General features: G+C 43.3%; 1 protein-coding gene and 1 long non-coding RNA gene across 2 annotated transcripts; one reads left to right on the top strand and one right to left on the bottom strand.

The window, feature by feature from the left end:
- The first annotated feature begins 2,475 nt into the window (after positions 1 to 2,475).
- On the top strand, positions 2,476 to 18,450 carry LOC147372824 (uncharacterized). The gene is made up of 2 exons (XR_015164321.1): positions 2,476 to 2,614; positions 16,181 to 18,450. It is a non-coding gene; the product is annotated as an uncharacterized LOC147372824 (long non-coding RNA).
- LOC147372823 (antigen WC1.1-like) lies at positions 9,193 to 26,611 on the bottom strand. The gene is made up of 13 exons (XM_086402121.1): positions 26,139 to 26,611; positions 22,480 to 22,788; positions 22,072 to 22,389; positions 17,591 to 17,683; positions 17,199 to 17,513; positions 15,665 to 15,979; positions 15,278 to 15,319; positions 14,876 to 15,190; positions 14,592 to 14,624; positions 13,908 to 14,045; positions 13,431 to 13,520; positions 12,425 to 12,562; positions 9,193 to 9,484 (listed from the first exon to the last, which is right to left on the bottom strand). The coding sequence occupies exons 1-13, from the start codon at positions 26,482 to 26,484 to the stop codon at positions 9,339 to 9,341; spliced, it is 2,598 nt and encodes an 865-aa protein (XP_086258247.1). The 5' UTR covers positions 26,485 to 26,611; the 3' UTR covers positions 9,193 to 9,338.
- Positions 26,612 to 27,890: the final 1,279 nt, after the last annotated feature.

The raw sequence follows: 27,890 nt of genomic DNA, 5'->3' as shown, positions 1-27,890 counted from the left end.
CCTCGACCTTACCACTGGTGAGCTTTTGTGAATTAAGTTGTTTACTTAATCATTTTACTTTATAAAGTCGAATGTACTTGGTAAAACATTTTGTGTCTAATTCACCTCCATATCCCCAGTGCTTGGCTAACTAAAATCGTAATGATGTCTCTTGTATACCTGAATGAATGAATGTCAGCCTGGTATTTTGCACAAATCATTTCAATCAAAAAGAAATCTTTTGAGAAATAATTTAACTTGTGAGGATGTACCAGCACAATACAAGCTGCATCATTTGTTTTAATGACATTTCAATACTGTTAAATGGTATGAGCTATATATGCTTCACTTCAACACCTTTCTGCAATGAATGCAGTAAATTTCAATAACTAGAAACAACCTAGCCCCAGTACAAGAGCAGTGCTGAGACAGCCAGTTCTAAACATGTATAAATGCTGCAAATTTCTTTGTATATCTGAAGATAAAGAAGACAAACCACAGAACACTGACAGGTGAAGACCATGAAGCCTCCTGTTCTGGTCTTAACCAGATATGGCCAAGTGGTCAGGATGTTTATGTATTTGTCATTTGGCATATTTTCAATTCAAACCACACACAACTGTCACAGGAAGAAATTTAGTTATAAAAAAATTTAAACATCTTCCACGTTGAATTAGAAGTACAGAAGTAAAGAGCAGAATCTTGTTCTTTTACTTAGGCTAACTATTTGTCCTTATGGATTGTGAAGCAATACAACATGTAGCATTATTATTCCCAAATCACCATGAGAAAATGGTGGTCAGAGGTTCAGTAATCTCTTTGCTAGGCAAGTTAATAGTTAAACCTGCTTGCTTGAGGAAAATTTCCTCAGGACCAATCAGACAGACTAAAATACAAAATATTTTTAAATTAAAAAAGAGGTGTACAACTCTAAAGGAAAATGATTAACTGAGTTGTTACACCAAAGCGTTGGAGACCCCCTTCACCATCTGCGTTCCTTGCATGGATGGGACCAAGGTTAGTAAAGACTCCTTTACCAAAGACCACTTTATCACAAGAGCATGAAGGAAAGAGCAAGGTCATGAGCTGGCTTAGGTCCAGCCCATCATCTCTGTTCAGCCCGTTACAGTCTATAACCAGAAACATCGAACAGAGTGTGGCACTGAATTGGCCTCATTCACTCCTCCATAGTGCAACATCAGATACCCAGAGACAAGAGCAGATCAAAGCTAAAAAATCAAAGACAAGCAGATTCTAAGTGGAGAGCATGCAGACAAAGGGTCCTTCCCTACTGCTGTTGCAAAGGAAGAAGCCCTCCCACCCCCAGGAACCACCTGTGGGAGGAGAGACGAGAAGATGCCTCCTGAAAGAGAGGAAAACCAGTCTCAGCAGGGAGCTTGAACTAGAAATGACAAGACAGTTATTACCATGAACCCGAGCTAAATTGAGGGATAAATTTTAAATGGGAGAGTCTGTGTTAACTTTATGGAACTTTCAATCCACACAACATCCCTTGCTAGTGCACAAGATGAAATCCGTGATAAAAATAGAGAATATTACATTTATATATATTTCAATTCTAGGCTAGGCTAAGGCTAAGTTACTTCAGTCGTGTCCGACTCTGTGCAACCCCATAGACGACAGCCCACCAGGCTCCCCCGTCCCTGGGATTCTCCAGGCAAGAACACTGGAGTGGGTTGCCATTTCCTTCTCCAATGCATGAAAGTAAAAAGTGAAAGTGAAGTCGCTCAGTCGTGTCCGACTCTTAGCAACCCCATGGACTGCAGCCCACCAGCCTCCTCCATCCATGGATTTTCCAGGCAAGAGTACTGGAGTGGGGTGCCATTGCCTAGGGACACATTTTTAAGCCCATTACAGAAAGAAAATTCATAAATCTTCTCTTGTTTTTAAAAGCACAGAGTTGTCACATCTATGAACTCTTTCTAATTCCTCCAGCTCAAAATTACTGCTGTGTTTATTTAATCTGTAAAACCTTGCTGACTGTCTCTAAAGTGGGGGCTTCTTGAGAGGAAGTATTGTGTCTTACTCTTCAATATCTCTTAAAAGTCAAGTAAAGACACGTAGAGAAAGCTTAACAAATAGTGGATAAATAAAGAAATGAATGCATAAACAAATGCTGAAAATCACCCTGCAGTTAGTGATGCTGAGTGGGGAGGGTGGTGGGGGCAGGGGAGACACGAATCTGACTACTCCCACTCAGCACAGACAGAAGTGGAGTAAGGAGCCAGAGACACACCAGACGAAGGAACCAGATACAGAAGGCCTTCTTCAAATCCCATTCTGGGGACGGTCTAATGACATTTAATTCCTGCACAAAATTGTACCTCAATTGCCTTTCCCCAAGGCAAGGGAAAAAAAAAAAAAAAAAACTGACAGCATTGCTACCAAGGACGTGGCATCAATAGTAATATTCATCAAATAGCTGTTTTTCTATCTCCCAGTGACTCATTCTGGCCAATGAAACGTGGGTGTTGTCACCTGTGTCACTTCTGAGTAGAGGCATGAAAACCCCATGCGACTCTCTGGTTTCTCTCTTTCCTGCCCCAGAAGCTGCATGTTCCACATGGTACACGTGTAAGCGAGTGGAGCCTCACTGACCACAGCACGTTTGCAGGTTGGTAATGAATGTGTGTATGCATGTGTGTGTTCCTTCTGAGATTTGGGAGTCAGTTGTTCCAGCATCAGAACAGAGCCTATTCTGAAGACGTGAAAGGAAGACAAAATCTGCCACATGAAGCAGGTACTTTTCTGGATCTCCTCTTCCTTCTGTGTCTTCATCCCAAGCTGCTCCCTCAGGTCTCAACTTGATTCCTCTTTGGGGCTTGGTTGATTCCTAATCACCATCACTGATTGACCAACAACTGGATCCAAACTTCTGCTTAAGAGCATCCACACCTGGTGCAGCTCCTCCTCCCTTTACATCAGTCTGTGCTGACAGTTGTGCTTCCATTTCCCCATTTTTGTCTCTGAGCATCTTGACCTTCATCCTTAAACAGCTCTCCTTTGCTCTGAGTTAGTCAGTTCATCATCTTTGATCTTATTTTTACATTCCACCAATCCTGTACTAATGAAAAAGCAGCATGTACTTTCCAAACCTCTTCTGTTTCTTCTTGATTTCTGGAACAAATCTGATTCCTGGATTTAGTTCTCCATGTAGTTCATTAAATTCTTCACCTTTTGGTAAGAAATAATTTTGCTGAATTTTTTTTCCCTCAACTGAAGCAAATGGCACATTCAAAACCTATCTCCTTGTGACCATGTAACCGAAAGTTATGTGTGAGGGGTCCTGCTGCTAACCGCTCAAAAGCCAGTATACAGGCCAGGTTGGTGGAAAGAAAAGTTTGTTTTATTTCAGATGCCAGCAACTGGCGGGGAGGGTGGTGGACATCTGTACAAGGGCCGACTCCACCCACCCCATGACAAGAAGAGGGTGAGAGCTTCTATAGCAGAGCTGAGGTTGGGGGAGGTTATATGCAGAAACAGCACAGTCATCTCTAACGTCATCTTCAAATTGGTCATCAGTGGTCTGATTAGCATCATCATGGTTGTCTTCAGTTCATTTCAGTCACTCAGTCGAGTCCAACTCTTTGCGACCCCATGAGCAGCCGCACACCAGGCTTTCCTGTCCATCACCAACTCCCAGAGCTCGCTCATACTCATGTCCATCAAGTTGGTGATGCCATCCAAAACATCCACTGGTTGTTTTAGGTACAGCTGATCTTTAGTGCCTGGGTGTACTTGTTCCCATGTCTTTGTGGTCAGTTCTCAGAATTGTGGATGCTCAAGTCCTGGGTACAGTGTGGTCATCATGTAGTTCACTGCTCCACCTGGTGTTTTGTGTCTATAAGACAGCTCACAGGATATGGCTCAGAATATCATGAATAACCCTTGAGAAAGAACTAAAGGTCCTTGACTGTGCTTAATGACTACATTATTATTATTTAGTCTCCTCTGACTGTTTTCCTTTGTTTCCACATTTCTCGCTTCTCCAATTAAACATATTCTTTGACTAAAGTTTTCCACAGGCAAAAGGCAGGCAGAAGACACAGTGAGGGGGCAAGGATCATAGAGTCCTCTCTGCTTCAACCGCAGCCCTAGGGCCCCCCTCAGGACTTGGAAGGGGCTGGTGCAAGAAGAGGCTCTGAAGAACAGGCTTCATTAACTTCATGATTAACCCACCTCTGCTCAGAGCTGATGTAATTACCAACTGCAGAGCTATTGAGTTCTTGTAGGTGGTGATTCTTAAACCACTTAAACCTAAGGTTAGTGCCTCTGGGGTGGCACTCAGAGTTCAAAGCCTGAGTGATTGATTGCTCAGATTCAAAGTCTATGAACTGAGGCTCTATTGCACATGGAGCTTTGGTGCAGCTGAGTCCTGCCCGCAGACCAGCTTCAGAACACGGGAAAATACAGCAATGTGTTCCTCCTTTAACATGAAAGACTCTGTGAACAGATCTCTTTTCCTTGTCATCGAATGCGTCCCAATCTGGGCATGCTAACCAAGGCTCCTGCAGTCTGCAGGCATTGTCTGAGGCCTTGCCAGGGCCCAGGATTGGAGTGAGGCCTGTGCCTGTGTATAAGCTCTATATTTTCCCTCTCTGTAACTTCACAGATGCTCAGCTAATATTTATTGAATGGCTGAATGGCACTGTACTAAATATTGAAGATAAATTGTCTTAAATATAAAGAAATCTTTCTGAGAACATCATTTAGCTAATATTTTTGTTTTAAAGGCAAATGTTTCTGGAAATTAGCAAGGCAAAATTTGATTTTCAAAAATAAGCAGCTATCACCAACAAATATGTCACAACAAACACTGCAAATCTCTCTCTCTAAGGATACACAAGACAAACTACAAAGTACCTACATGTGGCTTCTTAATAAGTCTTAATCAAACCCAACTGAGGAGACAGGATATTCATATGGTTTATCATTGGCAGTTTTTTTTTTTTTTTTCATTAAAACCACACAGCAATACCACAGGAAGAAAATTTGTGATTAAAAAAGTACAGCTGCACCATCGATATGACATAAGGAAGCAGATGAGGTGCCCAAAGATTTCTTTGGCTTAAAATAACAGACAGCTTAATTAGTCTTTCACTTTTCAAAGGAGAGTCCTCTTCGGCTGATCTTGAAAGATGATGTGGAGACCAGGACAACTCAACTGTTCTGCACAACAGTTAGAACTGTGAACTGATAATTTTGGATAATGTTGCTCTTTGAGGCCCTTCTTGTTACTTTTTGTGAATCTACTGTAGGTTTTTACATTTTTGTTACCACATGGCTCACATAAAACCTCTTAGAGGGACAACAGTAAATACTACACTGATAACAAATTAATTCCAATGACATGCAAAAGCTCTACCTTTTTATCCCCTTCTACGCATTTTGTTTTGGATGTCACAATTTACCTCTCTCTATATTGTATATCCACTAACAAAATATTTCTCTCCATAGCTATTTTAATACTTTCTTTAGACTAAAGCTAACTGATTAGCACACTACCATATTACAGTGTCAGAGGATGCTGAATTGGATTCAGTATTTACGCTTACAAGTCTGTTGCATATTTTCACTTCTTTCATATAAAAATTAGCATCCTTCATTTAGTTTGAGGAACTCCCCTCAGCAATCTTGTAAGACAAGCCTAGTGTGGTGAATCCCCTCAACTGTTGTTTGCTTGGGAAAGTCTTTATATCATCTCCATTTATGCAAAACAACCTTCCTGAGAAAAATATTCTTGGGTGGTAGGCTTTTTTCCCCATAAGTTTGAATATACCATCCTTTCTCTCCTGGACAGTCAGGTTTCTACTAAAAAGTCCACTGATATTTTTAAGGGAATTTCTTTTTTGTGAGCATTTACTTTTCTCTTGGAGAAGGAAATGGCAACCCACTCCATTGTTCTTGCCTGGAGAATCCCAGGGACGGGGGAGCCTGGTGGGCTGCCGTCTATGGGTCACACAGAGTCGGACACGACTGAAGCGACTTAGCAGCAGCAGCAGCACTTTTCACTTGCTGCTTGTAAAATTCTTTTTCTTGATTACAAGCAATGTGTCTTGGGGATGATCATTTTGAATGAATTCTGAAGAGTGACCTATTAGCTACGTGTACTTGGATGTCTAAATCTCATCAGATTTGGGACTTATCTGTTATTATTTCTTTAAGTACAATCTGTGTCCCTTTCTCCCTCTCTTGTCCTTCCGGGACTCCAATAATGTGCAGGTTGTTTTCACTCTTTTTCATTCCTCTTTTTCTTTGTCCTCTGGCTGGGTAATCTCAATGGTCCTGCCTTCTAAGTTACAGAGTCTTTTGCTGTTGTTGTTGATGCTCTAGGTAGCATTTTTCATTTTGTTGCATTTCATTCATTGTAGTCTTAAGCAACTGATCTAACCAGTCCATCCTAAAGGAAATCAGTCCTGAATATTCATTGGAAGGACTTATGCTGAAGTTGAAACTCCAATATTTTGACAACCTGATGCGAAGAACTAACTCATTAGGAAAGACCCTAATGCTGCGAAAGATTGAGGGCAGGAGGAGAAGGGAACTACAGGGGATGAAACGGTTGGATGATGGCATCACTGACTCAATGGACATGAGTTTGGGCAAGCTCTAAGAGTCGGTGATGGACAGGGAAGACTGGTGTGCTGCAGTCCATGGGGTCGCAAACAGTCGGACACTACTGAACCACTGAACTGAACTGAATCTTAAGCAACCGAATCTCTGTTTGGTTCATTTTTCTGTTTTGTTTCTTCTGTTATTCTCTTTGCCTCACTGCAAAGCTTAAGGGACCTCAATTCCCCTACTGGGACTGAATCCAGACAACAGCAGCAAATGCATTGAATCCTAACCACTAAACCATCAGCAAACTCCCTGTTTACTTCTTTTTTATGCTTTCTATCTCTGTTTTAAAAAAAACTCTGAATTTATTCTGTGAAGTAACACCCTAGCTCAACAATTACTGAGTCCTAGCTCAATAATTACTGAGCCTGAGCTCTAGGACCCGCAAATCACAAATAGGAAGCGATGCTGCAGCCCCTGAAGCCTGGGTGCCTAGAACCTGTTCACAATAAGAGAAGGCCACGCGTGGAGAAACGTGCTGTCCACAGAGAAGAGTAGCGCCTGCTTGCTGCATTTGGAGAAAGCCCATGAGCAGCAACAAAGACTCATGCAACCAAAAATTGAAAACGATAATAATAATGATGAGAAATTTTTTTAAATCTTATTTTCTTCATATATTGTCTTCCTGAATTTCATTGTTTATCTGTGTTTTCTTGGAGTTCACTGAGCTTCTTTGTGTGTGTGCCTTATTTCATCATATGTCATCTATTTCATCACTTCCCAAGTGAATAGACATGTGAGCTGCCCTGGAAGAAGCCCTGGGCATCTTACCATCCCTAAGCACAGCCTAGAACTATGAAGACTGCAAGCGTGAGTGTAGGTCGGAGCCCTAGAAACCATCCAGAGTCATCAACCAAGTAACTGGGTGGGTCCAGCTCACAACCAGGCCAGCACTCTCAGGTTTTATATTAGTGCAGCAGCTTGTCCACATGTCCACAATGGAATTGGCCGGGGGTGGGGATAGGGGTTGGGGGGCAGGGGGGGTTGCGGGGGTAGTGCTGTGTAAACGCAATCTTTACTTTATCGCTTCTTCATGACAGCTCTCTCTGCACTGAGGAGTCACAGCACGATCACAATTACTTTTTCAGTTCAGTTCAGTAACTGAGTCCTGTCCCACTCTTTGTGACCCCATGAATCACAGCATGCCAGGCTTCCATGTCCATCACCAACTCCCGGAGTTGACCCAAACTCATGTCCATCGAGTCAGTGATGTCATCCAACCATCTCATCCTCTGTCGTCCCCTTCTCCTCCTGCCCCCAATCCCTCCCAGCATCAGAGTCTTTTCCAATGAGTCAAGTCTTCACACGAGGTGGCCAAAATAATTGCAGTTTCAGCTTCAGCATCAGTCCCACCAATGAACACCCAGGACTGATCTCCTTTAGGATGGACTGGTTGGATCTCCCTGAAGTCCAAGGGACTCTCAAGAGTCTTCTCCAACACCACAGTTCAAAAGCATCAATTCTTCAGCACTCTGCTTTCTTCACAGTCCAACTCTCACATCCATACACAACCACTAGAAAAACCATAGCCTTGACTAGATGGACCCTTGTTGGCAAAGTAATATCTCTGCTTTTGAATATGCTATCTAGGTTGGTCATAACTTTCCTTCCAAGGAGTAAGTGTCTTTTAATTTCATGGCTGCAGTCACCATCTGCAGTGATTTTGAAGCCAAAAAAAAAAAAAAAAAAGTCTGACACTGTTTAAGCAATCTTGAAACAATCTTGAAACATCTGACAAATAGATGTTTTTAAAGAAGCCCCTTGGTCTGAAATTCTTCCTCTAAGAGATCAGTCATGTCAGATGCCTCCATCCATATCTCTGAAACATAAATAGCCAAATGTTCCTGATCTTTCTATCTACATTCATTCTTTTGGATCCCCTCTGCCTAAGTCTGCACTTTCTTGCCTTCTTGTCCCATCTGAAAATAGGGTGTGGGTGAGCACCAATTTGCCTTCCATCAACTTGAAGAGATATATGAACTGATAGAATTCAGTTAGAAGGAGAGATCCTTGGAGAGACAAGAAATAGCACCATCCTAAAGAAATAGTAGGAAGATATAGAGAAGAAAGAATGGATTTATAAAATTTGGATAATCAAATAGACATGGGAGATGAGCAAAGAGGTGTCTGTATCCACTAAAGAAATAAAAGAGAGATGAAAAAGGAAGAGGTAGTTATGTACAGTTAGATTATTGATTGCACTGTGAATATTGAGGCAGGATAAGGAAAGCTGTATCCATTCTCTTCCACCAGCCAACCTTCCGCTCTGAAACTCATACCAGGCTGGTGTCCAAGAACAAGTTACAAACTAGTGATGTGACATCTCAGAGGTGTTTAGAACTGTTTTGTTTTGTTTTGTTTTTCCATGAGTTCATCTTGTTAGGAAGGAGTGTGAGAATGTAGACCAAGTTTACATTCTTTTCTAAATAAAAGTGACCTGGAGCACTTGTGAGAATGCCCTCTTTAGCCTCTAAGACAAGTGAGAAAGCAGGTCAGCCAACTAATCTTGCATTTCCTTTGAGAAAGATGGCATTTGAGGACCAATCCTCTAAAAGCATTTGACATGGAGCTTGCTAAATTAACAGCACAGTAAAAAGTTAATTTATTCAGAATATTTCATTTTGAGCAATTTTCATATGACACAATTCCAGGTCAGCATTACTCTATTGAAATACAGGCAATTAGAATATCTGAGGCTTCATCTCCTAGTTAATACAGCATCACGAGAAAGTCACTGGGGATGTTCCCAGGGCACTGAGTTCAACATCATCATACCCAGCATCCCCTTTCTTCCCCTGGAGCAGCCAGAAGCTCTCTTCTCCTTGCCCAGGATCAGCTGCCTCTCTGGAGAAGTTCAGACAAGAGCCTGAAGTAGAAAAGAGAAGTTTGATTAGAACTGAGACACGAGGATGGGACAGAACACTCTGGTGGAAGGGAGTCAAGCAAGTGCTTATGACAAAGCATCCCTGGGACCCAGGTGTGGGGAGGGAGGCTCAGACTATTTCACATGAGTTCCAGTGAGGATGGATCCCAGCTGTCCTGTCAGATCCAGTGCATGTCGTCTCCTGGGCCTCAGTGCATGGGGAAATCCTGCATCACAGGAGACCTGTGCTCAGGAGCTCTGAGAGACCTGCTTCCAGGCAACACAATACCAAGGAGATGCCCAGCAACGGTAAGAATCATAAAAAGGAATTTAAATGTTCTCCTTTCACAGGTGATAGATGCAAATTCACAATAAGAGGTAGACTGGAGACAGGAAAAATCTGAATTCCTCACTCACAACCCAAGTCTGCTCTTAGTTGACTTGACTCCTGTCCCCAAATGTCCACAAATAGTATCACAGGTGCACCCACAGATATCTCCTCCCCAGAAACTACACAGGCTCTCAGATGGAGAAATACTCTTTTCTAGAGAATGAGTGTCTTCTCGCAGCTACTGAAATATCAGTTTATTGTGACACAGAGTCAAAGGCTTTGGCACAGTTAATAAAGCAGAAATAGATCTTTCTCTGGAACTCTCTTGCTTTTTCGATGATCCAGCGAATTTTGGCAATTTGATCTCTGGTTCCTTTGCCTTTTCTAAGTCCAGCTTGAACATCTAGAATTTCACAGTTCATGTCCTGCTGAAGCCTGGCTTGGAGAATTTTGAGCATTACTTTGCTAGCGTGTGAGGTGAGTGCAATTGTGTGGTGGTTTGAACACTCTTTGGCATTGCCTTTCTTTGGGATTGGAATGAAAACTGACCTTTTCCAGTCCTATGGCCACTGCTAAGTTTTCCAAATTTGCTGGCATATTGAGTGCAGCACTTTCACAGCATCATCTTTTAGGATTTGAAAGAACTCAACTGGTATTCCATCACCTCCACTAGCTTTGTTCAGAGTGATGCTTCCTAAGGCCCACTTGACTTCACATTCCAGGATATCTGGCTCTAGGTGAGTGATCACACCATCATGATTATCTGGGTCATGAAGATTTTTTTGTATAGTTCTTCTGTGTGATCTTGCCACCTCTTCTTAATATCTTCTGCTTCTGTTAGGTTCATAACATTTCTGTCCTTTATTGTACCCATCTTTGCATGAAATATTCCCTTGGTATCTGTAATTTTCTTGACCAGATCTCTAGTCTTTCCCATTCCATTGTTTTCCTGCTTCTTTGCATTGATCAGTGAGGAAGGCTTTCTTATCTCTCCTTGCTATTCTTTGGAACTCTGTATTCAAATGGATATCTCTTTCCTTTTCTCCTTTGGTTTCACTTTTCGTCTTTTCTCAGCTATTTGTAAGGCCTCCTCAGACAACCATTTTGCCTTTTTGCATTTCTTTTTCTTGTGGATGGTCTTGATCCCTGCGTCCTGTACAATGTCACGAACCTCCATCCATAATTCATCAGGCACTCTGCCTATCAGACGTAATCCCCTGAATCCATTTGTCACTTCTACTGTATAATCATAAGGAATTTGATTTAGGTCATACCTGAATGGTCTAGTGGGTTTCTCTACTTTCTTCAATTTAAGTCTGAATTTGGGAATAAAGAGTTCATGATCTGAGCCACAGTCAGCTCCTGATCTTGTTTTTGCTGACAGTACAGAGCGTCTCCATCTTTGGTTGCAAAGAATATAATTAATCTGATTGCGGTACTGACCATCTGATGATGTCCACGTGTAGAGTCCTCTCGTGTTGTTGGAAGAGGGTGTTTGTTATGACCAGTGTGTTCTCTTGGCAAAACTCTATTAGCCTTTGCCTTGCCTCATTTTGTACTCCAAGGCCAAATTTGGCTGTTACTCCAGGTATCTCTTGACTTCCTACTTTTGCATTCCAGTCCCTTATAATCAAAAGGACATCTTTTTTAGGTGATTGTTCTAAAAGGTCATGTAGGTCTTCACAGAACGGCAACTTCAGCTTCTTCAGCATTACTGATTCAGCATAGACCTGGATTACTGTGATATTGAATGGTTTGCCTTCATGTATGTACAGTGCAAAGATATTATTAAAACACTTGTTCCACCTTTGAATTTGGTTCAGTTCAGTTCAGTCAATCAGTCATGCCTGACTCTCTGTGACCTCATGGACTGCAGCACACCAGGCTTCCCTGTCTATCACCAACTCCCAGAGCTTGCTCAAACTCATATCCATTGAGTCGGTAATGCCATCCAACCATCTCATTCTCTGTCATCTCCTTCTCCTCCTGCCTTCAATCTTTCCCAGTATCAGGGTCTTTTCTAAGGAGTCAGTTCTTGACATCAGGTGGCCAAGGTATTGGAGCTTCTACTTCAGCTGAGTCCTACCAATGAATATTCAAGATTGATTTCCTTTAAATTGACTGGGTTGATCTCCTGGCCATCCAGGGGTCTCTGAAGAGTCTTCTCCAACACTACAGTTCAAAAGCATCAATTCTTCAGTGCTTAGCTTTCTTTTCAAAATGTTGAATTAATTGATAAGTTTCTCTTTCAGTCATGACACAATGCTTGTGGGATCTTACTTCCTTGACCACGGTTGAACCTAGGCCCTAGCAGTGAAAGTGCAGAATCCTAACCTCTGGACCACCAGGAAATTCCGTAATCTATAAACCTTTATGCAAGTATATCACATACAAAGTGATAAGTTTGTGTCACATTATGGAGACATAAATGCCAAAAGCAGAGTGATTCATCACTCCTTGCAAGGAGTCTGACAGCATTAAATATGGCATATGGTCAAGATGATGCTACCAAATGTATGAGATTTGAATCTCTAGGGAGGCTGGGCATTGAGGAGCAAAAATTCACTCTTTTCAGATAGAAAGATTGCAGGGGATGAACTGACCCCACTCACCTGTCTGAGAAGACCTCACCCCATCCTCCTTCTCTGGGGGCACTTCCTCCTCACTCCCCTGAGAGGCAGAAGGAGTTCCAGGCACTGGTACTTCTTCAGCATCATCGTAATTTTCAGCAGGGACATCAGTCCTCTGATCTGGGGGTTCCAAGAGCAGACAAGGGAGTGGATGAAACCGCAGTAAGTGGGTTGGTCTGGGGAATACCTAAGATACCTTCTGACCCAGAGTTTCTGAGTTTCTGAATAGAGGCACCAGTCACTCCTTGTTTCAAAAGACTTTTTTCTCTAAGAGCATGTTTCATTTTGATGTGTCCATAAGCCAAAACACAATTTTACATATCTTAATATTTTCTGGGGGAAACTACATATCTCAAAGCAACTCTTTCACCACTGAGCATTGCTAAAGTATTTTGACAAATTGTGCTTTACAGATGTTATTTTTTAAAAACATTGTGTGCCTGTGGTGATTCTGGACACAGAGAGACCAGCCCCGACATGAGACATCACAGAACAGCCAGAGAAGGACGAACCCCATCTGGACACAAGGGATGCCTCTGGTCCATCAACGGAAAACCATTCCCCTTAAATCTCCTCTCTATGAGGGAAACTCTCCTCCCCAGAGCCCAGCCAAGGCAGGTCCACCTCTATTTCCTGGAGTGGATCTGTAGTCACTGTTGTCCTCACCATCCCTGGTGTAATACGGCAGTTTAGTCAGTGAGAAATCTGACGGGAAGCCTCATGTGGAGAAAAACATCACACAACACACAGAATTTTTCCTCCCCACACCCACGGGACCTGTGTTAAGGCTGAGAAGGGACAAGCCTGGCTTCTGCAGTGTAGACAGAGGCTGGGAGGTCACGGGGTTCTGAGAGGCCATCCTGCCTCTTTGGAGGAGCCGTCTCTGTGAGCCTGGGGCACACATGGGGTCTGCAGATGCTGAGAAGATGTGCACAGCCAGTGGGTGGTGACAACCAGAGATCCCAGGAGGGCAGACAGAGACACTCACCTGGGCTGCCCAGACCTTCCTTCTGGGTCAGAAGGTAATCGAGCTCCTCATACACAGCTTCAGCAAGAGCATCTTCATAGCTAGATAAGGCTGAGAGATCCCCCAGCAGGTCAGAGAAGCTTCCCCAGATACCCCGATCCAGCCAGCCCACCTTCATCTCCCTGGTGCTCACATGGGGGCTGCCAGGACCTCAGCATCGTCTCCTACCCCATGCACAATGTCACTACCTTCTCCTTTTGTCTGACCCTGATTACAGCTCAGCGCCAACTCTGTCTGGTCTCACAGGACAGGCCATGACTTATGAGAGTTCACACCCCAGTCCTAAGAACCTCTGTCTACTCAGCCCTTAGAGCTCAGCATGGAGCACATGGAGTCTGCAACTCAGAACAGTACCTGGCCCAGGTTCCCCTCCTCACACCTGCCCTATCTCCTGCCTCCACACACTCTGCCTGGTCCCCAGTTCCCCCTGCAGCCCACCTCTGCGCTCTGCTCTCCATCTGAGTAGCTGAGTCACCAAGATGATGAGGACCAGGAAGAGAAGGGCCCCTAGGATGAGGCAGAGGATCCCAAGCAGGGAGAAGATGCCAGGGAGAGGATTTGAGGTTGTTCTGGTCCCTAAGGAGAACAGGAAAAAGGGCTGAAGATAGTCTTGGGCACAGAGAAATCTCTGTGTCAGCATTTTCAGGAGCTCCGGACAATGGCGTCTCAGCCTCAGACAGTGTCAGGGTTCCCCCGGGTCTCGTCCTGAGACAAGTCAACTCCACTCTGGCCAGTGTGGCCCTGAGGCAGAGATGGGGATTGTCAGGGAGCTGCCCAGCTGAGACAGTCTCTGAGGACCCAGCTCATCCCTTCTCCTTGGGCTTCAGGAAATAGAACATTAAACAGTCCAGGGACCTGCACCTCTCTGATGAGGAGCAACACTCAAGGTCAGGTGGGAGTTCCTTAGATTCTACAACATGGAAACCAGACTTCCTTGGACCCCGGGCATGAGAATATTTGACCCTGGACATCAAGGCAGGGGATTTCCTCAGTGTAATGCCCTGGCTGCTCCCCAACAGCCACGGCTCCTCAGACTCTTTCTTATTAAGAGCTGTCAGAGAGCCCACAGAACACGTCCCCAGTACTGAGTATTCTCCCTTGCCCGTGGATGGATCACAGTACCTGCTGTAGTCGTGGGCAATGTTGTCCTTACACCTAAAGAGAAAAACAGTAGTGTGGGGAAGAAGAATTGGCCAGAACACAGGGCAAACCTTTTCCCTCCTGAGCCTGAAATCACTCCTCAGTCTCCACAATATCAGTGTCCAGTCCTCCCAGCTTCTGCATCATAGATCAGGGCCCCAGGACCTGGACACTGTCTGAATACAAACTCCCCACCACGCCTGGTCCAGCCCAGTGCCCCTGTGCTGCCCGGCTCACCCAGGGTGGACCCTGAGCCCCTCACTCACCAGAGCACCTCACACCAGCATCCTCCTCGTGCTTGCAGTCGCTCTGCCCCCAGGGCTCCGCAGCACACTCCCACAAGGAGGACTCCCGGCCCCCACACCGCACCTCATCCAGCCAGATGCTCCCATTTCCAGGGCCGAATGTCGCAGCCCTCACGGCTTCCAAGGCCTGGCCACAGCCTAGCTGCTGACACACCACCTCAGCCTCTGCCAGGCTCCAGGAGTCATCACACACAGTGCCCCAGGAGCCGCTGTGCCAGACCTCCACCCGCCCTGAGCACTCGCTGTCTCCTCCTCTGAGCCGGAGCTTCTCTCTGTCTGAAAAGGCAGCAGCCCCTCCTGTGACTGCCCTGGTGGGAGGAAGGAGCCCCTGGGAGCCACAGGGGAGGCAGTGGGCTGATATACCTGTGCAGGGGGCAGCAGTTGGACAGCTCTTGGGTCTTCTTACTGCAAACAACAGGGATACAGTGGATCAGCAATAGCTGGGGGAAGTGTTGTCGCCAAACATGAGTATCTAAGGTTTTTTGTCACAGTCAAATGACAAGAGACCACAGAAGCTTCATCATCTACTTGGCTGAGAGGTTCACTGTATGTTATCAGCAGCTGAAATTACTTTATCTAATTAGTTGTTTACCATAACAACAGCAAACAAACAGACACAGAGACAAATACAAACATACACCTACATTTTGTAGCCTCAACCAAAACCCATCAGTTAGATTTGGAAATATGAAATCATACTAACAACATCCTACATGGTTGGGAGTGACACAGAAACAGACAGTGAGTCACCTGCACATGAGATGTAGGCTTCCTCCTTTGGAGAGCATGAGTTGTAATTCCAAGGGTCAGAAGGACACTGCCAGAGAGAGGCGTCAGTTCTCTGGCACTGGATTCCATCTACCCAGTGGGGTCTAGAACCTTCCCTGAGACCAACAGAGGTGTTGAGACTTCCACTGTCCCCACAGCCAAGCTGACTGCAGAGGATGGACACGGTGACATCATCCATGGGGCTGCGGCAGACACTGCCCCAGGTCCCGTTGTAGAAAACTTCCAGCCACCCAGCACACTCCTGGTCCCCGCTCACCATCCTGAGGGCCAGGAACTCTAAGATTGAAAGGGAGGAGACAGGACACAATGAGCACCCCCTTCAGAGCTCTGGGTTTTCCTCTCCCCCAGAAATAGTGACCATACACCCCTGACCCAGCGGAGGAGATGCCCACTGGGTGACAAGACTGACTTTTACCTCCCTTTCACCTGACTTTGTCCATTAATGTCTGTATACCTATTTCTACCACAACAATGTAGATATGAACAGAAGGGAAGACCAAACTGGGCAGCTGCAGTGATGGGAGCTGAATCCTGATTCCTGACAAAACTTCTAAAAGAACAGAAAATGATGTGGACAGTGAGGTGGTTGACAGAATAATGGACCCCCAGAGATGTCCACAGCCTAATACCCGAATGTGTGACAGTTACCTTACATTTCAAAAGAGATTTTACAGACGTGATTAATAAGGACCTTGGGATGGAGACATAAAGCTCAAATATTGTGGATTAACCATGTGAGCCCAGCCTTACACATCTTTAAACCCGCTATTCTGAGAAATGCATCATCTTTCCCAGCTCCAGTCAGAGAGAAATGTGAGTGAGGGAGAACGGCTGGAAAGGCACTGTTGTCTGAAGAAGAAGAATAAAGAGGGCTCTGAGCCAAGAAATGAGGCCACATGGGAAACCAGAGAAAGCTGGGAAAAGACTTCTGCCCAGAGACTCCAGGAAGAACACAGCCCTGTGGACACTGGGATGTTGGCCCATGGAGACTCTCTTCAGACTCCTAGCAAACAGAACCGTAAAGGAAAAATATGAGTTTTCACTATGTCAGGCTCCTCTGTCCATGGGATTCTCAGGCAAGAATACTGGAATGGTTGCCATGCCCTCCTCCAGGGGATCTTCCTAACCCAAGGACTGAACCCACATCTTTTACATCTCGTGCAATGGCAGGCAGGTTCTTTACCACTAGCACAACCTGGGAAACCTAGGATTTCCAGGTGTTACTCCCACAGATAACTGCAGAGTGAGCCCTGCTTTCAAGTGTTAACTGTAAGAAACAGCTCTGTCAGGAAACACTACTGAGAATAAAAGACCAGAATCTCAGCTGCCTCAGGAGGAAGTTTAAGCACCCAGTCTTCATGTCTGTTGGAAAGACAGGCTCCATGGGAGGAAGCCTCCTTCTCTGGTCCTTTCAGCATCTCTCCATCAGGGCTCAGACCCCTGTCCTCCAGGGCCCCACTCCTCCCCCTGCCTGTGGACAGTGTGCAGCACAGACCTGAGCAGATGACGCCTGCGTCCTCCTTGTGTCTGCAGTCGTGCCGCCCCCAGCCCCAGGAAGGGCACCTCCATACGTGGGACTCCTTTCCTGTACAGTTCAGGTCGTCCAGCCAGATGGGCCCTGACCCTTCCCCAAAGTGAGCTGACCTCGTGGCATTGAGGGCTTGTCCACAGCCCAGCTGCCTGCACACCACGTGGGCATCATCCAGGTCCCAGCCGTCATCACAGATGGTGCCCCAGGAGCCCTGGTCAAGGATCTCCACTCTCCCAGCACAGGGACCACCCCCGTCCACCAGGCGGAGCTGTCTGCTGTCTGAGGAGAGAGAAATGGGACGATGGGGTGGTGACCTCAGGGGTTGAGTAGCATCTTCTGTCCTGTGGGACCCTCACCTGAGCAGTAGGGGGCGCTCTCCTCTGAGGCCACAGAGCCTGCTGGTTCAGACACAGCGTCGTTGCACTGGGGCAGCACCTGGGTCTGGTTTCCTGTAGAAACAGCAATGATCTGGGGTCTGGTTGGGCTGAAGAACAGGAAACTGAATTAAACTAAATAATAACCTAGTGATGGAGTTTGAGATGAAAGCTGTAACAGTAGTGAAGTTATTATAGAGTTCAGTTTCTCCATGGAGAGGTCTGCCTCTGACAGTGCCACAATTTTTGTTTAAGCCAGGCTTTACACTGAGAACGAGTTAAATAGTGGGTTCTATACCTAAATCTATATCAAAACAGAAGAAACAAAACAAAATCTTTTCTGAAAGATTTCTAAAAGTTTTCATCTTCCATGTCTGTCACTAACAGAAGGGAAAAAACTTATATAAAAGACATCAAATGGAAAACCAAAAGGAAAAAGAAGACATTCCCAAAAATTTCCCCAAATATTCAACTATTAGAGTTACCTGACAGAGAATTTGAATAGCCCTGATTAAAGTGCTCTTAAGATTAACTGAAAAGATGTTTTTCTTGGCAGAGAAATGTTAACAAAAAAGAAATAAAAGTTCTAGAGCTAAGAAACTTAATATTTGAATTTAAGAACTAAAGAATGAATGTATAAGCACATTAGATCAGCATAAGGCAGTTATTAATACAGAAGATCAGAGGACAAATATTCTATTATTTGTTGCAATAAATAGGTTGGTGCAAACATCACTGCGGTTTCAGATCACGAATTTTAAATCATTATAATTAGGCTCAGACATATCTGTATTAATCAAAATAGGAACCATTACAATAAACACATTTTTGCCAATGAGAAATTAGTTTGTTTTTTCCTGTAGTGTAAAGCTGTGCTTTGGGATTTGATGAACTCTTGGAAAGCATTTTCTGCCTCCTGTTGGTTGTGGAAGCATTTTCTCTGCAAAAAGTTGTCGAGATGCTTGAAGAAGTGGTATTCAGTTGACGGGAGGTCAGGTGAATATGGCAGGTGAGGCAAAACTTCGTAGCCCAACTCGTTAAACTTCTGAAGCGTTGGTTGTGTGATGTGTGGCCAGGCGTTGCCACGGAGAAGAATTGGCACCTTTCTGTTGACCAATGCCGACTGCAGGTGTTGCAGTTTTTAGTGCATCTCAGTGATTTGCTGAGCATACTTCCCAGATGTAATGGTTTTGCTGGGATTCAGAAAGCTGTAGTGGATCAGACTGGCAGCAAGTTTGGCCTTGGGAAGTACTTTGCAGCTTCTCAGTCCCACCACTGAGCTGGTCATCGCCAGTTGTCATATAAAATCCACTTTTCATCACAGGTCACAATTCAATTGAGAAATGGTTCATTGTTGTTGTGTAAAATAAGAGAAGATGATGCTTCAAAATGACAAGTTTTTTGATTTGTGGTCAGCTCATGAGGCACCCACTTATCAAGTGTTTTCACCTTTCGGCATTTGCTTCAAATGCCAAACGACTGTAGAAAGGTCAACATTCAGTTCTTAGGCAACTTCTCATGTAATTGTAAGAGGATCAGCTTTGATGATTGCTCTAATTGGTTGTTGTCAACTTCCAATGGCAGGCCATTGCACTCCTCATCTTCAAGGTTCTCATCTCCTTTGCAAAACTTCATTTAAATAAAATTCTTTATTATTTATTTATTTTTGGCTTTGCAGGGTCTTTGCTGCTGCTCAGGCTTTTCTCTAGTTGTGGCAAGTGGGGACTAGTCTTTGTTACAGTGCACAGGCTTCTCACTGTGGTGCTTCTCATGTTACGGAGAACAATCTCTAGGGCTTCTGGGCTTCAGTAGTTGTGGTTCCCAGGCTCTAGAGCACAGGCTCAATAGTTGTGATGCACAGGCTTAGCTGCTCTGCAGCATGTGGCGTCTTCCTGGACTAGGGATTGAACCAGTATCTCCCGCATTGGCAGGCGGATTCTTTACTGCAGAGCCACCAGGGAAGCCCTGCAAATCTTCTTGAACAACCACTGAACTATATGTTCATTAGCAGTTCCTGGACCAAATGCATTGTTGATGTTGCAAGTTGTCTCTGCTGCTTTACGACCCATTTTGAACTCGAATAAGAAAATCACTTGAAATTGCTCTGTGTCTAACATCATGTCTATAATCTAAAATACATATGAAATAAGCAGCAAGTAATAAACCATAGCAAAATAAAAAGCAAGAAATACACATTAAATGATGTGTAACATAACCACATTTATTTAAGAATACATTCCAATATCAAATGGCAAATTTCAATAATGCAAAACAGCAATTACTTTTGCACCAACATAACTGCAGGTCACATGGTAAGTGTCCTGGTTATAATGCTGAGTAACAAATTTCCCCCCAAAATTTAGCCACTGGAGGAAAAAATATATACTTCATTTTGCTTAAGACTTCCTGAGTCAGCAATTTAGGAAAGACTCAACAGTTCTGTCTTGGGGTCTTTCAGTGCTTGCACTTAGGTATCATCTGGGGCTGCAATCAGCTGAGAACTGGACTGAACCTGTGGTTACATAAGGAAATTCCTCATAGTATTTTAGTGGTAAAGGGACATCATGACAGCAACCTAATCCAGAAAGATTTTATATGTTCAGAGAGAAATGAGACAGAATGAACCAAAAACTAGCATTGAGGGATTCCAGTTAAAGGTCATCTGGAAATGTTTATATTATTCTTCTAACTTTTCAAAAAGTCTCAAATTACATGAAAATTTTTAAAAAATGTTAAAAGGTGAAAACAAGTCAGAGATAATTCATTCCTAGGATATCGCCCATAAAAGAAATACTAATAACATTAAAAAAATAAATAAAATGCTTAGGAAAAATGTAGAAGAAGGTGGACAAAACTTCTGAGAGAAATTCAAGACCTAGCTAAATGGAGGGATATATTATGTCAATAGCTTCCCAGATGGCTCAGTAGTAAAGAATCTGCCTGCCAGTGCAGAAGTGGGTTCAATATCTGAGTCAGGAAGAAGCCCTGGAGGAGGACATGGCAACCCACTCCAGTATTCTTGCCTGGGAAATCCCATGGACAAAGGAGCCTGGCAGACTGCAGTCCATGGGTCACAAAACAGTTGGATGCAACTTTGTGACTAAACAACAATAAAAATTATGTCAATGAATTGAGAGATCCAAAATTGTCAAAGTCAGTCATTCTCAAATTCCTGTGTAGATTAAATCTAATCTTAATCAAAATACTCTTATGCTAATTTTTTAGGGAGTGTGAAAAATAACAAGCAGATCCCAAAATTTAGACAAAATACAAAACACCAAGAATGACCAACACAGTCGGTAAGAAAAGGAACAAAGTTAAAGAAGTTAATATAAAGTAACCCCTGTAAATTAAAATTATCTAGACTTATTATAAAGTTATAGTAATTAAGAAAATGCAGTATTGGTGCAAAGACAGACAAATGATACAGTGGAACAGAATACAGAGTCTTTAAAAGGACTCAGACATATGTGCTCTTCTGCTTAAGATAAAGGTAGCACTGCAGTGGGGGAAAAAGTCTCTCCAGAAAAAGATTCTGAGTGAATTGGATGTCCATGTGAAACATGACTTATCTTACACAGATATCAATCCCAGAAGGAAGGTACAATTACATGCAAGAGAAAAAGAAACTTTTGTAAGATACTCTAAGAGAATATTTTCATGATCTTGGAGAAGGGAAAGTTCTTTTTAAAGGGATATAAGAAGTATTAAATATACAGGGAAAAGTTGGCAATTGTATTAATATTTCCTTCAAATTAAAAACTTGCTTCATCAAAGGATCCTGTACCATTTAGAAAAAGAAAAGACCAAGTGTTAAACACACAAAATAAGTAACATATATTTGCGCCCCAAGTCATTGTCATGCTACATTCTAGCATCATATTTATAATAGTCAAGAGCAGGAAACAACTCAAATCTCTAACATCAGTTGAATGGATCAATGGCCATGGTATCAATGAAAGCAATATTCTACAGTAATAAAAATGAATAAACTACTGCTATAAACAACATCATGAGTGAATCCTAAACATAATGTTGAGTCGAAGAAGTCACACACAAAAGAAAACACACTGCATGATTTTATATAAAGTTCAAAAACTGATAAAACACTCTATGGTAGTAGAAATTAGATAAGCAGCTTTCCCTGGAGAGGAGGGAGGCCAGTTATTGGAGGCAACAGTGACTCTTGGGGCTGGGAATGTTCTCTTTGCTGCTCTGGGTACATGACTGAAGTCTACACGTATTGCTTATACACTGTCTTCTATGATCATGTGTCAGTGTTGCTTTAAAATATATTATTCCCCTTCACACTTCTTGCCCTAATCTGAAAAATGAGTGAACAATGAGAAGCACCATATTTCATCATGAAATATCTTCCAAAGCCAGTTTTCCCTCACTTTCTGCTCTTCAGGACATTTCACTCCAGGAGCATCCTAAGTACCAATAGCCCTTTCCTGTCTTACCTGAGCAGGTCACAGAGGCCGTGTTGCCATGGGAACAGTCAAGACCACCCAAGACAGTCACAGGGCAACTCCACAGGAAGGACTCTGCCCCCGAGCAGTGAAATCGGACTGTTGAGATCTGGCCACCTCTCTCCACCAAGTGTGGTCCTCTGGGGGTGGAGATGGCGACTCCACAGCCGAGCTGACGACAGACAACATTGGCATTGGCCAGACTCCAGTGGGAGGCACAGAGTGCTCTCCATCGTCCAGAAATCTTCATCTCCACCTGCCCCTCACATTGAGAGGAGCCATTTGTCATCAGTCGGACTTCTGAGTATGCTGGTAGAAGAAGACAGAAATTCAGAAAAATCTCATGATTTCTCACCTGAACGGAGTGTGCAGGGAGGTTAGTCCTGACCTGCATCTCACCTGAACAAACAACCTGAGCAGCTCCACTGTGGTGACAAGTGCCCCCTGGACAAGGCACTCTGGGGCACCACCAGAGCTTACGTTCCTCCCCCTCACACCTGAACTCTTCAGCCCAGACCTGGCCATCAGACTCTCTGAAGAGCTCGTGTCCCAGAACAGACACAGCCTCGCCGCACCCCAGCTCTGCACAGATGACCTGGGCAGTGGGGAGTGTGAAGTTTCCATCAGACACTGGGGTCCAGTCTTCTCCAGGACGTACTTCTACTCGTCCTGAGCAGGGTCCATCATCTCCAACCAGACGCACAAATCCTAAGAAAACAACAAGAAATCCAGTGAGTGCCCATAGCCCTGGTTTGGCAATTGGAAACAATGTCACAGGCAATAATGTGAAAATTTTTCTTTTCCAGGAGTGGTGCCTGGAAAGAGAATTGGACAGTTATTCTCAGAATTTCATGAGCAAGTATTTTCAAGACCAAGTTTCTGAAAAGAAACCCTGAAGGATTTTCAGGGTCAGTTTGAAATGGCTGATTTCCAAAAACATGCATTTTGAGGTTAATTAGGAATGTGAATTCCTCATCTAGAGGCCTGGAAACTACAGAGCCCAAGGATACTGCTCTGTAGTGGGCACCAGGCTCAGGTTCAGAGCTGTACTAACCCAGAGTGAAGAAGATCCATGGGCCTCAAGAGGTTAGACGACTAAGAGCCACAGAAGGTTAGAGGGCCATCCTGAGATTTCTGGGGCCAGAATACTGGCCAGTTTTCTCTCAGGAACCAACACTTAAGTCTCGGAAGATAAGGAAAATCACACAGGCTGGATCTGTGAGTGCTCGCTGACAGTAGACAGACTTCTGGCTTAACAGGAGGAAAGCTAGACATCATAACAAGATTTCACACATGTTTCTTATAATTTTTCACGGTGAAAAATTCCAAGAATTTCTTAGGTGACCTGATTTTGGAAAGTCGTCCAGAGATCAGTTTGGATAGGAAGAAAGCTCAGAGTCATAGGAGAAGGGGCTGGTCATAGCCATCCTTTCTTGAAAGCTTAGAATTTATCAAAGAACCTGGGAGAGAGTGAGTTCTCAGTGGGAGCATGCAAAACAGGTGAGGTTTTTAATTACTTCATACTAGACATGTGAACTTTAGGAAATGCTAAAGAGTGAAGATGAGTTAAAGAATTTTAATCCTGTCCAAATGCTGTTTGTTCCTTTCCTATTTGGGTTCTTGAGAAATAGCTACTGTGCTGTAAAGAAAGAGAGTAAGAGGAAGAGAGCAGAGGGCAAATAGTGAAGTGAAGTGAAAGTCACTCAGTTATGTCTGACTCTCTGCAACCCCATGGACTATACAGTCCATAGAATTCTCCAGGCCAGAATACTGGAGTGGGTATCCTTTCCCTTTTCCAGGGGATCTTCCCAACCCAGGGATCGAACCCAGGTCTCCCACATTGCAGGCAGATTCTTTACCAACTGAGCTACAAGGAAAGCCCAAGAATACTAGAGTGGATAGCCTATCCCTTCTCCAGTGGATCTTCCCAATCCAAGGGTCTAACTGGGGTGTCCTGCCCTGGAGGTGGATTTTTTGCCAACTGAGCTATGAGGGAAGCCCAGAGAGTGAATAGGCCATACATAATTTAGAAATTTTCAAATTGCAAAAATCTCAATATGGATGAAAGATAGAATATTTGGGGTAAATATTTGTCCAACAAGTTTTTGACACATTTTATCCCCTGTACTCCTCCCATCAACCACTTCACCCTGCCACCTTTCCCATTTCTCCCACTGCAGACAAGAGAAAACAATCTTAAGAACCACAAATGGGTGCAAAGGAAATTCTGAATGGGAAGAACTTCTGTAGGAGTGGAGTGAGGTAGGGTGTGTGGTAGGTTAAATGGGGAGTGGATGGGGTATGAAACTGAGGGAGAGACCAAAGAAAAAAACTCATGATCATGGTTTGAGATTCAGGGACCATATTTTGGGCAGAGGAAGGTAATCCAAATAAAAAAGAAACCCACAACATAAAACACTTTCTTTAACACACTTGTCTGGTTTCGAAGTATGCTCATGATAATTTATGTATATGGTGAAATTCCATCTGGTAAAGGATTCTGATTATATAAATATGTGAACTTTGATGGTTCAGAAAGAATATTCTAACAAAATAAAAATCTACTGCAGAAAACAGGAAAGACCTAAAAGAAATTAAAGACTTGAAGGATCAGCTTGACCACTTATACAATGGTGAGAGAGAAGATGGTCTGCTTGCCTTTTATTATTTATCACTTTCATTTCCCCAGAGAGACACAGGTTAGAACTCCTAGTCTGGTCTGGTTGGGAGTTTGCTCATAGGCAACACATTTTAATTAAAGAATTTTTAGTCAACACTTTTTAGTTGCTATATTAACACCATAAGATTACAGGTTAGGCAGAACACGAAAGAAATATTTGTTATATGCTGTTTTATGTACCCTGATACATGTTAAATGCTTGAATATACACTGAATAATCAATAAAGTCTTATACACATAAGGATAGACTCTTCTGAGACAAATTAAGACTTCTTTTTTGTTTTCTATTTGAATTTAAATTTTATGTGGAAGATTATGTGTGTGAAAACTGTGAGAAAGTTTGTGGGATAGAAGGCTGATGTCAGTGGATAAGGATACTAAATATAATAAAAATATATCCTTCTCTGGTCTCTTGCTGTACAGACATCCTGCTTTCTTAGGCACACACAGCATCCTCCACACCACTCCTGGACCATCAGTGCTGCTCAGAACACCCCACATGTGCCTTTTTCAGTTCCTATTACAATCCCTCTCCCTCCCAGCTGCTATAACTCTCTTCTACCTTCTTCAAAAATTACATCTGTCCCATCACTCCTATTCATATCAAATAAACCAAATTCAATTTTCTTAAATCATTGAAGTCATCAGGTATAAACTATATAATTTCTTACCATAGAACACAGAAATTGTATTGCTTCCACTTTTGACTTGTCAGTGTATGGCTAAGTGTTCTTCCAAAGTTTTGTCCTATACAGATGTCTTAAAAGAAAAAATGGGCAGAGAATCTCTGATAGTAACAATCAAAGGAGAACCTATGACTCAGAGCACTTCATCCAAAGTTCTCTGGTCTTACCTGCAAAGGCCTATGAATATTTACATCTAAAATTTAAAAAGAGATTTGCAATTTGGCACAAATCCATCAATTCCTTTCTGATCTGTTTCGTGACATCCTCTGTACCTCCACTCCTACTAACCTAGTGTAAAATAATGTCTCACCCTGTACATACAGAAACAACTCCATCCACGAAGCTGTGTCCTCATTCTAGCCCTCCCTTCCCATAGGCTAACTGTGCAAAGGGATCTGTGTGGTGATTTGAAAATGTCTCATGTGATTGATCTTCATCTTCATTATGAAGATCAATATTCATTGGAATAGTTTAATCTATTATGTCAGGTAAGATCACTGGAGAAGAAATAGCAGAGACTTACAGAAGAAAACTATATGAAGCACATTACTCACAGAAGCTTTGTGCATTCAGGGAGGATGGGTCTGTCTCAGTCCTCTCTAGCCCATCTATATCCTATTGCCCCAGTGATCAGACACCAGCTTCCATGGCACTTTTCATTCTGCCATCACTGGGCAATACATTGATCATACCTGAGCAGACGACTCCTGCATCGTTCTCATGACTGCAGTTGTGCACTCCCCAGCCCTGGGAAGGGCACTTCCACACATGGGATTCCTTTCCTCTGCAGTCCAATGTGTTCAGCAAGATGCGCCCTGATCCTGCCCCAAAATGAGCAGACCCCATGGCACTGAGGGCATCTCCACAGCCCAGCTGCCTGCACACCACGCGGGCATCGTCCAAGTCCCAGCCGTTATCACAGATGGTGCCCCAGGAGCCCTGGTCAAGGATCTCCACTCTCCCGGCGCAGGGACCTCTTCCGTCCACCACGCGGAGCTGTCTGCTGTCTGAGGAGAGAGAAATGGGACAACCGGGCATTGACAAGGGGGATAAGGGTCTTCTCCTGTGGGACCTTCACCTGAGCAGTAGGGGGCGCTCTCCTCTGAGGCTTCAGAGTCCCCTGGTTCTGACAGGGAGTCATTGCACTGGGGCAGCACCTGAGTCTGGTTTCTTACAGCAGTGATAAGAGAATAATAATATTGAAAACGGGCAAAAACAGGAAATATGACAGAAGTGTTAACCTCTGATTTGTAGAGTTCTGCACAGCATCTGAGAAAGATTTACCAGAAATGTTAGTCTCTCTACCCAGAGCAGTTGAATGAGTTCAGAGTCACAGGTATGGGCTGGCTGCTGGATGGATTCCTTATAAACAACACATGTGTTGGTGCCCTTGACCTTAGAGTTAAAGGGATTAGATGAAAGGAAATGGAGTCAGGAACCGGCCTCATCAGAAGCCTCAGGTAGCAGCCATGAATCCTCTATCATTAGAATCATTCTCCTTAGTACAGTCATGCAGAATTGAAAAACAAAATGAACTCCAGTATTCTTGCCTGGAGAATCCCATGGACAGAGGAGCCTGGCTGGCTACAGTCCTTAGCAAAGAGTTTTGACTTAGCAAGCCCACATACATGTGAATACTAACTATAAGAAAGCTGCAGTAGCTATAGCAAGGTCACAGAAAGGAGACTTTAAGGGAAGATGTGCTAATTTAGTTAAAGAGGATATTTTCATGATCATACAGTGGTACGCCCTTAATAAAGATATTACAGATATCAGAATCCAGGGAAGATATCGAAACATAGCTTTGAAATACAGAATAATACTTGACAGAATGAAAAGAAGAAATAGACAAAATAACAATCAACCTAGGGGAACTTTAACAAATCTTTTTCAATACCATGCAGACCAGGCATACAAAAAAGAAGGAAGACTATAGAAGATGTAAAACACCACAATCAACATATTTAGCTTAATAATATATAAAGAGCAATGCACCCAATAATGAAAGAATTCACATTATTGTAAATGCACTAGGAACATTTATCAAAAATGACCATATGGTAGGACAAAAACCTTCAGATAATTGAATTTATACAGAGTATTTACTCTGACCGCAGTGTGATTAAATTAAGAATTAATAAGAAAATACAGTTAGCCATCCTTATTTGGAGAAATTAAGCAACATCCTTCCGAAGCAGTACCTGGGTCTGGGAATAAATTTAAACATTAGAAAATATTGTGAAATAGTGATTGCAAAGATATGATATAACTAAATTCTTCTAATGCAACTAAAGTAGTGCTTAAGGGAAATTTATACTTTAGATTTAGAAAAGAAGAAAGGCTGAAAATGAAAAAACATGTAAGCTTCTATTTAAGAAACCAGGAGAAGAGAAAATAAAGCCTAAAGGATACAGAAGTTGGGATTAACAAAGAAAAGAACAAAA

The sequence above is a fragment of the Bos grunniens genome, chromosome 5 (assembly GCF_055505025.1).
Source record: "Bos grunniens cultivar Pamir isolate PY7600 chromosome 5, Bosgru_T2T1.0, whole genome shotgun sequence".
Lineage (NCBI taxonomy): Eukaryota > Metazoa > Chordata > Mammalia > Artiodactyla > Bovidae > Bos > Bos grunniens.
The sequence above is the reverse complement of the archived record's forward strand: the minus strand, read 5'-3'. Positions and strand labels throughout refer to the sequence as shown.